The sequence below is a fragment of the Asterias rubens genome, chromosome 15, assembly GCF_902459465.1.
Source record: "Asterias rubens chromosome 15, eAstRub1.3, whole genome shotgun sequence".
In the NCBI taxonomy this organism is placed as follows: domain Eukaryota; kingdom Metazoa; phylum Echinodermata; class Asteroidea; order Forcipulatida; family Asteriidae; genus Asterias; species Asterias rubens.
In genome coordinates, this window is record NC_047076.1 from 13,536,411 (window position 1) to 13,549,485 (window position 13,075).

Consider the following 13,075-nt stretch of genomic DNA (forward strand, 5'->3'; position numbering starts at 1 on the left):
GCTCCTAGTGGATGATACCCATGCCTACATCCTTACGGACTGTGAAGGGGGTAACCCTGTTTCAGCCCCAGGAGTAGGTGGCTCCTAGTGGATGATACCCTTGCCTACATCCTTACGGACTGTGAAGGGGGTAACCCTGTTTCAGCCCCAGGAGTAGGTGGCTTTTAGTGAATGATACCCATGCCTGCATCCTTACGGACTGTGAAGGGGTATCCCTGTTTTTTCCCCAGGAGTAGGTGGCTCCTAGTGGATGATACCCTTGCCTGCATCCTTACGGACTGTGAAGGGGGTATCCCTGTTTCAGCCCCAGGAGTAGGTGGCTCCTAGTGGATGATACCCATGCCTGCATCCTTACGGACTGTGAAGGGGTATCCCTGTTTTTTCCCCAGGGGTAGGTGGCTCCTAGTGGATGATACCCTTGCCTGCATCCTTACGGACTGTGAAGGGGGTATCCCTGTTTCAGTCCCAGGAGTAGGTGGCTCCTGGTGGATGATACCCATGCCTGCATCCTTACGGACTGTGAAGGGGTATCCCTGTTTTTTCCCCAGGAGTAGGTGGCTCCTAGTGGATGATACCCTTGCCTGCATCCTTACGGACTGTGAAGGGGGTATCCCTGTTCCAGCCCCAGGAGTAGGTGGCTCCTAGTGGATGATACCCTTGCCTGCATCCTTACGGACTGTGAAGGGGGTATCCCTGTTTCAGCCCCAGGAGTAGGTGGCTCCTAGTGGATGATACCCATGCCTGCATCCTTACGGACTGTGAAGGGGGTATCCCTGTTCCAGCCCCAGGAGTAGGTGGCTCCTAGTGGATGATACCCTTGCCTACATCCTTACGGACTGTGAAGGGGGTAACCCTGTTTCAGCCCCAGGAGTAGGTGGCTCCTGGTGGATGATACCCATGCCTGCATCCTTACGGACTGTGAAGGGGTATCCCTGTTTTTTCCCCAGGAGTAGGTGGCTCCTAGTGGATGATACCCTTGCCTGCATCCTTACGGACTGTGAAGGGGGTATCCCTGTTCCAGCCCCAGGAGTAGGTGGCTCCTAGTGGATGATACCCTTGCCTGCATCCTTACGGACTGTGAAGGGGGTATCCCTGTTTCAGCCCCAGGAGTAGGTGGCTCCTAGTGGATGATACCCATGCCTGCATCCTTACGGACTGTGAAGGGGGTATCCCTGTTCCAGCCCCAGGAGTAGGTGGCTCCTAGTGGATGATACCCTTGCCTGCATCCTTACGGACTGTGAAGGGGGTAACCCTGTTTCAGCCCCATCAGTAGGTGGCAATGTATCCCTGGTGGCAGTTGATTTGGGTCGATAGCCCAAATCAATTCTCACCTTGAAGTGGCTGTCGGGCCTTGTGAGTTTGGTGATATCTCATGATTAAATAAAGAAAAGCAAATACCCTTAAATTGTAGTGATATAATTTAAGTGACCTTCAAACTTCTATTAGACCTGTATAAGTCTTACCTGCCCTTCATTGATATTTTGTGTCTTTTTCTGTACAGCCACGTCATTGGAAAGCCTTGTTCCTAAGTCTAGGCCAGGTCTACGAGTCGTCTCACGCTTACACCGTTCAGGAACTGCTGTCCTTTGATCTGAGTGAACACAGCTTACAGATTAATACAATATGTAACGGAGCAGCTGCTGAGTTTGCTCTGGAACAATCACTGATTAAGCTAAGGAGACTCTGGGAAGATAAAGAGTTTAAACTCGCTAAGCATATTCCAGTTGTCAAAGAGAAGAAAGGTATGAGCAACATCTTCTAGTAAAATTTAAATCCAAACTTGCTAAGCATATTCCATTTATAAACTTGCTAAGCACATTCACGTTGTCTAAGAAAAAAAGTTATGAGCAATGTCAATTGGTAAAATTTAGATCCAAACTTGCTAAGCATATTCCATTTATAAACTTGCTAAGCACATTCCAGTTGTCAAAGAGGAGAAAGGTATGAACGATACTGATAATATTTGTTCACTTGGATAAATTTATATTCTAGCTTGATAAGCAGATTCCATTTGTAAACTTGCTAAGCATATTCCAGTTGTCATAGAGAAGAAAGGTATGAGCAACATTGATAATATTTGTTAATCTGGATAAATTTATATCCAAACTTGCCAAGTATATTCAATTAGTGAACTTGCTAAGCATATTCCAATTGTCAAACAGAAGATAGTTATGGTCATTGGCAGTTATATTGTATGGTTTCATATTCAATTTAACTTTAATTTTTTGCCCAATTTAACTTTATTTCTGGTGATTTGGTTTTCTTGTAGCTGTACTTCCCAGTAGTAGCTCTAAAACCAAGCGAGGGCCTAAAGGAAACACTAGAGAGGCAGCTACCAGACCATTAGCTGCAACCATGCCAGTTATTACAACACTCCCTGATATGTTTATTCTGATAGGAGAGGCAGAGCTTAAATACATGCTGGAGGTAGGTCACTTTACTAAACCTACTCCTGAGCAACAATTCTGGGTTCTTCTGTGTAGGGCTAAAAGAAGATAATAATAATAATATAATATTGTGTTTTGTTATAGCGCTTTTTCACGCCCAAAGGGCGTCTCAAAGCACTTCCAACATTATTACCCCTGGTCACTGGGTGTTAACTCATTCCTTAAACCATCTCAGCTCCCTGGGGAGTATACAGCCTGTGCTGCCAAGTATAGCGCACTAAGCTTATCGATCACAATAACCAACTGTGCCCTCACAGGTACCCATTTACCCCTGGGTGGAGAGAAGCAATAATAGTTAAGTGTCTTGCTCAGGGACACAAGTGTCACGACCGGGATTCAAAACCCACACGCTGCTGAACAGAAGCCCTAGAGCTTGAGTTCGGTGGTCGACCACGAGGCCCTTCGGGGTTCTAGTGTATAGTGCTAAAAGAGATGAAATGACGCCAGGGATAGATGGGGGGCCGTCGATAACTTGGAGAAGTGTCTAGATAGAACATGTTTCAAGGCACCGGGATGGATGTCACAAAGAGTTAAAACTAGTCTTAGGATGACACTAGATTACTAGTCCTAACTTAGGACTAGTCCTAACTCTTTGTGAAATCGACCCCTGGACACATTTGGTAACTACTCAAAGTATACATTGGCATTATAACTTACTTGGTAACGACCAATGGAGAGCTGTTGATAGTATAAAACATTGTGAGAAATGGCTCCCTCTGAAGTATATAGTTTTTGAGAAAGAGGTAATTTTTCACTAAAATATTTGAATCTGAGAAAGACTTCAGTCCTGAAGCCTTTCTCAGGCATCTGAAAGCATGCAATTCTAAAAGCATGATTTTCATGCATTTTTGATGACCAATAAATTGAGCCAAAATTTCACAGATTTGCTACTTTATGCATATATTAGGATACACTGAATGACTGGTCTTTGACAAGTACCAAAGGTGACTAGTGCCATTAAGGATTTGACAACTAAAGAAGGTTTTATCCAAACTGAACGTGTTTTCTATTTCACCTGTTTTTTGTTAGGATAATCTAGTGACTCTGCAATGCATGCTGGTATCACCACACCTTGCTGATCTACGTACAGAAGCAGAGGTCTGGTGCTCAACCCTCAAACAAGTGGAAGAGATACTGGATTTATGGACTGCATGCCAGACTAAGGTCAGAGGTTAAACATAACTCAGAAATCTTGAAAGTTGGCTGAATATTTGTGAAAAAGGGTTTGTTTAAACTATACTCGTTTTGGAAATTAATGACTTTGATTATGCTTTACTCTTTCTTAGTGGCTGTATTTGGGACGAGTATTTGGGGATCAGGAGTTGAGAGAAGAATTTCAAGATCTTGCTTCCAAGTTCGATGATGCGGACCTCAAATATCAGGTAGGTATATGTGAGAGATGGATCTCAACGACCCGGGTTCAAGTCCCGGTCGCGAGGCACTTACCATTAATGTTGGGTCCTTCGGATGGGACGTAAAGCCGTAGATCCTGTGTGTTGAGTATTGCACGTAAAAGAACCCAGTGCACTTAACAAAAAGAGAAGGGATTCGCCCCTGTGTTCCTTGGTTGATTGGCTGCATATTGCACCACCGCACCTTTATGTAAAGGAAAAAGGTCTCATACATGTTCTTCAAAAACAAAGCTCTACAAACCTTGCAGGAAAATACTGAATGTTGAATGGCCTTGACACTTGGTGATATATATGAGTGTTATACATGTAAGCATCCACTAGTAATATTCCGCGGTAGTAGAAATTCTAAGCAAGAAAGTTCTCTAAAGAACAAACCCTCACCGGCAAGTAGATAAACACATGGTGTTACCGCAAACCAAATATACACTAGTAATATTATTATCTAAAAATAATGAGCGCTTTGAGATGACCATCCCATGCCTTAAAGGCACTAAACACTATTGGTAATTACTCAAAATAGTTGTTAGCATAAAACCTAACTTGGTAACAAGCAATGGAGAGCTGTGGATAGTATAAAACATTGTGAGAAAGGGCTCCCTCTGAAGGAACATAGTTATCGAGAAAGAAGTAATTTTCCACAAATTTTGTTTAGAGACCTCAGAATTAGATTTTGAGGTCTAGAAATCAAGCATCTGAAAGCACTTATTATCGTGTGACAAGGGTGTTTTGTCTTCCATTATTCTCTGGTAACTTCAACGACCAATTGAGTTCAAATTTTCACAGGTTTGTTATTTTATGCATATGTTGAGATACACCTTGTGAGAAGACTGGTCTTTGACAATTACCAAATGTGTCTAGTGGCTTTAATAGAGGGCTTTATAAGAACTGTGTACTATTATGCTGCAGTTTATGTGATGATCTAATATCAATGTGTTCTTGTCTCTAGGGTATCATGAAAGCCGTTGTAACTGACCCTAAAGTCATGTCAGTTCTTGAGAAGCGTAAAGGTCAGAAGGGTTATCGCGAGATACAGGGTGATGTACTCCGAGAACTTCTGCTATCATTGATCAGTACCCAGGTAAGGTCGCAGCGTATACAAAACTCAGCCGCCAGACTTGTCACCAGGGGCCAATTTCATAGCGCTGCTTAGCGGCCAATTTTGTGCTTACTGTGTGATTTCCCTTTCATAGCGCTGCTAACCGTAAGCACACAAAAAGGCGTGATAACCTTCCGATGCTTACTGTATGAAAATGAATGACGTAACAATGCATCCATGGTGAACCTGCAAGACGGCCGCCTAATTGTTCTGCTAACCTGTGAAATACGCTTGCACCTTGGCAAAATTTTCTGCTAAAGTAAGCACAAAACTTTGCATACTGTAAGCATCGCTATGAAATTGGTCCCAGAGCTCGCACTGGGGAATCCATTACACCCATTCTCAAGGGTTTACATTGGCTACCAATACGGGCTAGAATTGATTTAACAAATTTGGTTTTGACTTCATGGTTTTGACCCTGTTTATCTTCAAAGCTTAGTTCAGGAGTACAAAACAACCAGAAATCTGCGATCTTCACATTAATTCCTTCTGACTCCCCCAGTTACATGTATCTAGACTGGCAACTTTTGAATGGTTTACAGGAAAGTGCGCTTTATAAATGCGGTATTATTATTATTATACATCTGCTTCATTGTAAGATGACATTCATCATGGTATCTTTTCTACTCACAGGAGGAAATCTTGATGGATCTTCAGTCTCTACTCAACAAGATCCGCATGTCTTGCCCTCGTCTCTACTTCCTTAGCGATGAGGAGCTCATCGACATGCTCTGTATGACTCGAGATAAACGTCGTTGGGTTCCTCTAGTACGGCAAATCTTCCCTGGAATCCACGACCTTCAGTTTGATCTTCCTCCTGCGTCTAAAGAAGAAACTGGGATGATGCAGACATCGTTTGATTTACAGCTTCATGGTAAGCAAGCTAGTCGAACAATGAGACCAGTTAAGAACCGACTTTGCTGTAGTATAGTTTTAACGATCCTATAAGCTAAAGTAGTAGTCCCAGCCAATTTTCTACTTTTCGCCCAGATAGTAGTCCAAAAGCAGAACAGTTCTTTTAAGTCTCCCGAACAATCTGAAAAATCTACTCGGCGGTATTTGAATGTAAAGCATGACGGTTCTCTAAAGAACAAACTCTACCTGGCAAATAGATATACACATGGTGTTTAACCGCAATATATATAGATGCTGTTGAACAGCCAGAGTAATTTCTCGTCTGGTTTCCTTTTCAGCCAACAGACTTCGAGTGGTTGCTATAGAAGGCAGCCTGGGAGAGCATGTTCCAATGACGTCGCCTCTCAATCCCAAAGTTGAACCCCCTCAATGGATTTCTGGATTGGAGACTATCATGAGGAACTCACTTGGGTCACAGTTAACGGCTTGTTTGGAGACTAGGCTTGGATCAGGTGAGATCACAATCCTTTTTAATCCAAACAAAAAATCCAAACGTTTATTTGTTGAAAAGTATTTCTACATTGCACAATGTGGACTCGTTCTCCTGAAGACGATCAGAGAGCATACTGGGGTGTCGTGGCGTAGCGATTAAGAGCACCGGACTCAAGCTCTGGTGTTCAGCAGAGTCTGGGTTTGAGAGTCATGAAACCTGCCGTTGATTTCACGAAACGCTAGGATTGATCCTATCTCGAGTTAGGACGAGTAACTCGTCCTAACTTAGGATTAATCTTAAGGTTTGCATGCTACAGTGCAGGGTTGGGACTCGTCCTAAGTCCTAAGACTAGTCTTAAGTTAGGAAGAGTTTGGTTAAATCGAGGGCTGGGTCCTTAACCAAGACACTTAACGATGATGCTTCGTCCTTCGGATGGGACTTGAAGCCTTTGGTCCAGTGTGTTGCTTAATGCACATAAAAGAACCCAGTGCACTTATCGTAAAGAGAAGGGGAGTCGCCCCGGTGTTCCTGGTTCGATTGGCAGCATATTGCGCCACAGCACCTTGTAAACCATGACATGGTCAGTGTAAAAGGTTAAGGTCTCATAATTCAAACGTTGTCCCATAATTCAAACGTTGATGGAAATACTGTATGTTGTAGCGCCTTGAATGCCACTGAGTGACAAATGTGCGCACTTTACAAGAAGCTACTATTATTATTATATTATATTATATTATACTGATTGAAACCTTAAGTTATCAACCACCGATTGTTTTAAGAACCAACACTACTCAAAAGAGATTTATACTAGTGCTATCGCAAACCTTGCCTAATTCTCTGTTTTGTTTGTTCATAGATCGCTCAGCCCCTGATAAGATCCTTTCTGAGTTGGCTCTTCTAGAGACCACAGCGCCCTCTAGTGTGAAGGAGGAGAGTCAGTTGAAGGACGCAGTGAAGAAGAGTTATCAGCACTGGTTGCTGCGGTTCCCAACGCAATGTGTCGTCATCACTGAAGCCATTATATGGGCTAAGGATGTTAGGAGAGGTCTGAAGGATGGAAGTAAAGATAAACTCCAGAAGATCAGGTAAGAAGGAGTTCAGATTCTTCTTATCGTTTATTAAATTGGCCCAATTTCATAGAGCTGCTTAAGCAGAAAAAGTAGCTTAACACAACAAAATACGCTTACCAGAATAAGATTACCTATCATTCCAAGTGTACAATCTGTGACTGTTATCCTGCTCATTTCTGCTTAGCAGATGACTGTTAAGCATTACTTTCTGCTGAAGCAGCTCTTTGAAATTGAGCCCTGTTTGTGAAGCAAAGGACTCTCAGAAAAGCGAACTTAAATCACTGTACTAGCCAAGAACCCCATGGAAGAGAAGACGAGGAAGGAAGTATCGGTTTTAGATGTGGGAGGAAAACCCAAGAGAATTATTCCAGAGAAAAAAAACCCACACAGTCAGGTAGGGACTGAAAACCCAATTCACATAGTGCCCCCGGTGGGATTCGAACCGGGGTTCTAGAGGTGGAAGGCGAGATTATGTGTCCGCCCCCCTCCCCTTTTTTGTTGTGTATGCCAAAGTAAAAACCCAAATTCCAATCCTTATTTTTATTTGTGTGCTTGGAATCTCAGGAATGCTCTGTATTTTTGATCGCATGAGGGCGCTCTTAATAGTATGTGTATCACTTCTGGGGGGTATAAGCGATTCCACCTGCACAGTTTTAATGGGCGGTCTTTCACTTTTTTGGCACCGTAGTTTTAAGTTGCTTTAGAGGTAGATTATAACGGCTCCTTTATTGTCCGTGATGGATTAGATGTCTGTGGTGGTAATGTGTTCCAGTCTAAACTGCTTTGGGTACAAATGAGTATACCCCCGGAAGTGATACAAGTATGTTTGAGAGCGCCCTCACTCGGTAAAAAATACTGCGCATTCTTTAGAGGATTTTAGAGGGGGGGGTAGTACCTCTGTCCAAGGGGAAAATACTTTGTTGAAATAAGGGGGTTCAGGCCTTGAACTTCGCTCTTGAACTTCGCTCTTGTAGAGGCAGATTAATTTTACTCTGGTTAGAGGCATTTCTATGAGGAAAACGTAAGTTTGTATTTGAACCTCGCAGAGGGCACCACAGCAAAAGCATACAGCAATTGATGTGGGTGCCATGGATTATAAGTTTGTATTTGAACCTCGCAGAGGGCACCACAGCAAAAGCATACAGTAATTGATGTGGGTGCCGTGGATTATTTCAAGGCCAGGGGGTACAATAATAATAATATTTGAGTTTATATAGCGCTTTTTCACGCCCGAGTGGGTGTCTCAAAGCGCTTCAAATTATTACCCCTGGTCACTGGGCCTTAATTCACTCCTTAAACCATCTCAGCTCCCTGGGGAGTATACAGCCTTGTGCAACAAATGCGCTACTCGGCTAAATCAATCACAAGAACCATCTCTGCCCTCAGAGGTCCCCATTTACCCCTGGGTGGAGAGAAGCAATAATAGTTAAGTGTCTTGCTCAGGGATACAAGTGTCACGACCGGGATTCGAACCCACACACTGCTGAACAGAATCAGCAGAGCTTGAATTCAGTGCTCTTATCCGCTCGCCCACGAGACTCTCTCTTCCCATATTGGGCATGGCATGCATGGCCCATACTTTGAGATAACAGATCTTGATTGAATGTCTTCCATCTGCAGCGATCGTCACCAGACCCGCCTTGATCAATACGTCTCCATCTTAAGAGATAACTGCAGCCGATATCTAGCATCAGAGACGAGAACCAGACTGCAGATACTTCTTGGATGTCTCATCAACCAGGGGCTTCATCACAGGGATATTCTCAATAGTAAGTCAGGGTGCTAGACATGTTTGTCATTTCATGCAGAGGGAAGATAACTATTTCATTGGAATAGGAAACTCCCTTAGCAACCAGAATGTTTGAAGAGACGAAATGGTTTGAAGAGACGTTGATACGGTTATTTTAAAATGCGCTATGTAAGAGTTATTATTATTTATTTATAATATTTCTAATTCTGGAAATGTTTACTTTGCACAGATTTGTTGTCCCTTCCTGAGCCATCCTTGAGTAGTTTTGATTGGGCTAAGATACTACACTATACAATGGAAGCAAGGATGATGCTACAAGTACAACCTGATGTGGATCCAGAACAAGATCCCATTAATGGTAAGTAATGGCAAGCCTGTGGGTACAGTAGGTCCATGTGGGGTATATCAATGTAGCTACAATATGTTGGTGGTGTATACAGATTTGAATAGGTACCTGTGGGGTATACTAGCTACAATCTGGAAAACTAACAATCTGGAAAACTGTAAAGCTATGATTCATAACCCTTTTCAATTCCTGTATTTTCTTTCTTTTTGTAGTGCTTGATCTTCCACCGACACCCAGACCCTACCAGTACACATCCACTACAGGGAGGATCTTTGGGCCCTGTACACTCCATCAGCTAGGAGCTTCATTTGCATATAATTATGAATATCAAGGTCCTGATACACCAATGGTTGCTACACCATTGACTGATAGGTGTCAGGTTGCCATGACGACAGCATTAAGGAGTTTCCAATGCGGGACAGTAGAGGGCCCAGAGCAGACGGGAAAAGCTGAGACAATCAGAGATTTAGCCAAGGTAGGAACTGGTCTTTGTTTTTGTCTTAAAGACAATGGACACTATTGGTAAGAGTCAAAGACCAGTCTTCTCACTTGGTGTATCTCAACACATGCATGAAATAACAAACCTGTGAAAATTTGAACTCAATTGGTCATCGAAGTTGCGAGATAATAATGAAAGAAAAAAGAACCCTTGTCACACAAAGTTGTGTGCGTTTAGATGGTTGATTTCGGGACCTCGAAATCTATTTTTGAGGTCTCGAAATCAAATTCATGGAAAATTACTTCTTTTTTTTCAAAAACTACATGTACTGTACGTTACTTCGGAGGGAGCTGTTTCTCACAATGTTTTGTACTATCAACAGCTCTCCATTGTTTGGTACCAAGTAGGTTTTTATGCTAATAATTATTTAGTTATTACCAATAGTGTCCACTGCCTTTAAACAATTTCTTTATCATCAACGAAACCAAAAAAGTATGTTTCGTTTGCGGTAAAACCATGTGTATATCTTCTTGCTGGGTAGACTATGTTCTCTTTGAAAACTTGTCTTTCTATTATTCTACTGCGGAGTAGATTTTTTTAATTTTGGAGACTTCTCTACTATCATGTAGTAGACTTTTGGAATTCGCGAGACTTCTCAGTTCTGAAAAGAACTGTCCTGCTTATGAGCTGCTACCTGGGCGGAAGATAGGAAATCAGCTGGGACTACTACTTTTGCTTAGTAGATGGAGGGGACTTCTGGTTATAAACTGCCCTACCGCGGAGTCAGTTCTTAAATTCGACCTTTCAACTAGCTTGCTCTAGTCATTGTCAGGAGACTGATGAGTGTGACAAAAACTTCTATACCACAAACTAAAACTAACAAACTTGATTATTGTATGAAGTTGTTTCCAATTGTGATTCTTATGGTTGTTTGTTCTCTGTTTGTGTCAAAGGTCATGGGTCGTCACTTGGTGACCTTTAACTGTGCCGAGGCAACCAACATGAGTATACTGAGCAGACTACTGAGTGGTATGGTGCAAAGTGGGAGCTGGGTGATGTTCAATAACTTGAACTGCATGACTGAAGGTAACTTATCGATTATCAATATATTTTGTTTCCATTGTACAGTGTAGTTTGTTTCTTTGTCTAGTGATTTGAAACGTTGGTTCCAACACATTTATTTATCATTATTTTTGGTAATTGTTTCCACATGAAGTATCTTCTTCAATAACTAATTGATCTTGCTGATCATCAATACATCTTGGTTATAATAATAATAAAAAATATATATAATTTATATTTATATTCTTTATCTCCTATGCAAAAATAATTTCTATTTAATCATTGCGGTGCCCGCTGCTAACACATAGGATTCGAACTGCCTCTAGCCACCGGGCTACACTCGGTGGTCTAGTGGTAAGACATCTGCTGTAGCAATGCAAAGGTCTTGGGTTTGATACCCACACAAGTGATTTGCCATTTTTTCGCAGAACTCGGGAAAGCACCAAGTACGCATTTGTGGGAGGGTTAAAGCCAGTGGACACTTTAAATAAACAGTATTGTCCAAGGCCCACACTTCGTGTATCACACCTGATATAAAAAATAACAAACCTGTGAAAATTTGAAAATTTAGGCTCAATCGGTCATCAGAGTCGGGAGAAAATAACGGGAAAACCCACCGATGTTTTCGCACGTTTCGCCGTGTCATGACATGTGTTTACTATAAATCCATAGTTCTCGATGTCGAGAATTGATAATTGGTTTAATGTTTTCTCAAAAACTAAAGTATTTCGTGGAATAATACTTCAAGAGATGTCTTTTACCATTACCTTCTGTAAACCCTGTAAGTTATTTGTAAATCTGTGAACTTTTTTTTTTTCCAGTTCCGAAAGTGTATAATGGCTTTTAAAACAGATTATATTATTAATAGTCTCGTTCATAATTGATTGACTTTTTTTTTTTTTGATGTTCAGGTTTAATGTCGGTGTTTGGTCAGCAGTTGGCTCATCTCTGCACTGCTCTACGGATCCTCCAATCTCCGTTTAGTAATCAATACAGAACAAGAGGCTCCTCCAATCCTCATCCTCAACGGCAACGAAGAAACTCTCTTGCTACTCTACATTCATCTTGCCCAGAGGAGCACTCAGAACCAACAAGACGTCGTGTTTCTCATTATCATAGAAAGGTACAGTTCCCTGACTACCGTCCAAAGATTAGAATAGTTAAACTGTAAAGCACCAGTGTACAATTTTTGGCACGCTGTGACGGGGTCCATGGCGTTTTGTACACTCGAGGGGGGAAATGGCACCCGAGGCAACATAATCTATTTTTTAAAAGGTCATAACTTTTGAACCAAACATCATACAAGTGTGTAAGGTACATGTATGTCAAAATGAAGCTTGTTGTATATGCTCTTTTCAGCTATGTATAAAACCCAATAAGTCAATTTTCCCCCTTGTGACTCATTTTTGCAGAGCCCGTCACATATCTTGCAGGACAAAACACTGAGCACTTTGATAGACCCTAAGGGAGTGATAAAGTGCTACATAAGAAACGATTATTACTGTTATTATTATGTTTTGTTTCTTATTAAGGAGCCCAAGCCATCAGCCAGTTATCCTGCTCCGGAGGTCAAAGTGAAGCCTGAACCTCATACCATTCACAGCATACCTCAGAGGCGACATTCAATCAGTAATGGGTACGAGGTACACCTCAAGGATCACTACATGCACCCCAGTCGATCTGTTCCTCTACTCCCAGATTTATACGCAAAGGGTAAGTCAGAAACCAAACTGTAAATTGTTCCCCGCGAAACCTACCTCCTCATTTCAGAGCTTGCCCTTAAAGGCACTGGGGTCGATTTCACAAAGAGTTAGGACTAGTCCTAGGAGATATTAAAAACGTATGGCTAGTCTTAAGTTAGGACGAGTAACTCGTCCTAACTCAAGATAAGACAAGTCTTAACTCTTTGTGAAATCCACCCCTGAACACGTTTGTCACCGGACCCAAGTTCTGATGTTGTCGGCAGTAGAGTGTGTGGGTTCGATATCCAGTCATTACACTTGTGCACTTGAGCAAGACACTTCACCATAAATTGCTTGTAAAAAGTTGTGAAGTTAGTGTATTGTGCTTTACCAGCCAGGCTTCTAGTGGATGATACCCATGCC

The 13,075-nt window shown here is 42.1% G+C and overlaps 1 protein-coding gene across 1 annotated transcript in view; it reads left to right on the top strand.

Annotated features, from left to right (window-relative positions):
- The window catches only part of LOC117300292 (dynein heavy chain domain-containing protein 1-like), a 37,654-nt gene that overhangs the window by 19,885 nt on the left and 4,694 nt on the right, over positions 1-13,075 (top strand). Inside the window, exons 24-37 of the mRNA XM_033784027.1 lie at positions 1,502-1,742; positions 2,270-2,427; positions 3,477-3,611; positions 3,734-3,829; positions 4,806-4,937; positions 5,589-5,829; positions 6,149-6,322; positions 7,160-7,388; positions 8,994-9,142; positions 9,353-9,481; positions 9,682-9,944; positions 10,862-10,994; positions 11,882-12,093; positions 12,503-12,683. Coding sequence (XP_033639918.1) covers positions 1,502-1,742; positions 2,270-2,427; positions 3,477-3,611; positions 3,734-3,829; positions 4,806-4,937; positions 5,589-5,829; positions 6,149-6,322; positions 7,160-7,388; positions 8,994-9,142; positions 9,353-9,481; positions 9,682-9,944; positions 10,862-10,994; positions 11,882-12,093; positions 12,503-12,683 — 2,473 coding nt within the window. The remainder of the gene's footprint in view (positions 1-1,501; positions 1,743-2,269; positions 2,428-3,476; positions 3,612-3,733; positions 3,830-4,805; positions 4,938-5,588; positions 5,830-6,148; positions 6,323-7,159; positions 7,389-8,993; positions 9,143-9,352; positions 9,482-9,681; positions 9,945-10,861; positions 10,995-11,881; positions 12,094-12,502; positions 12,684-13,075) is intronic.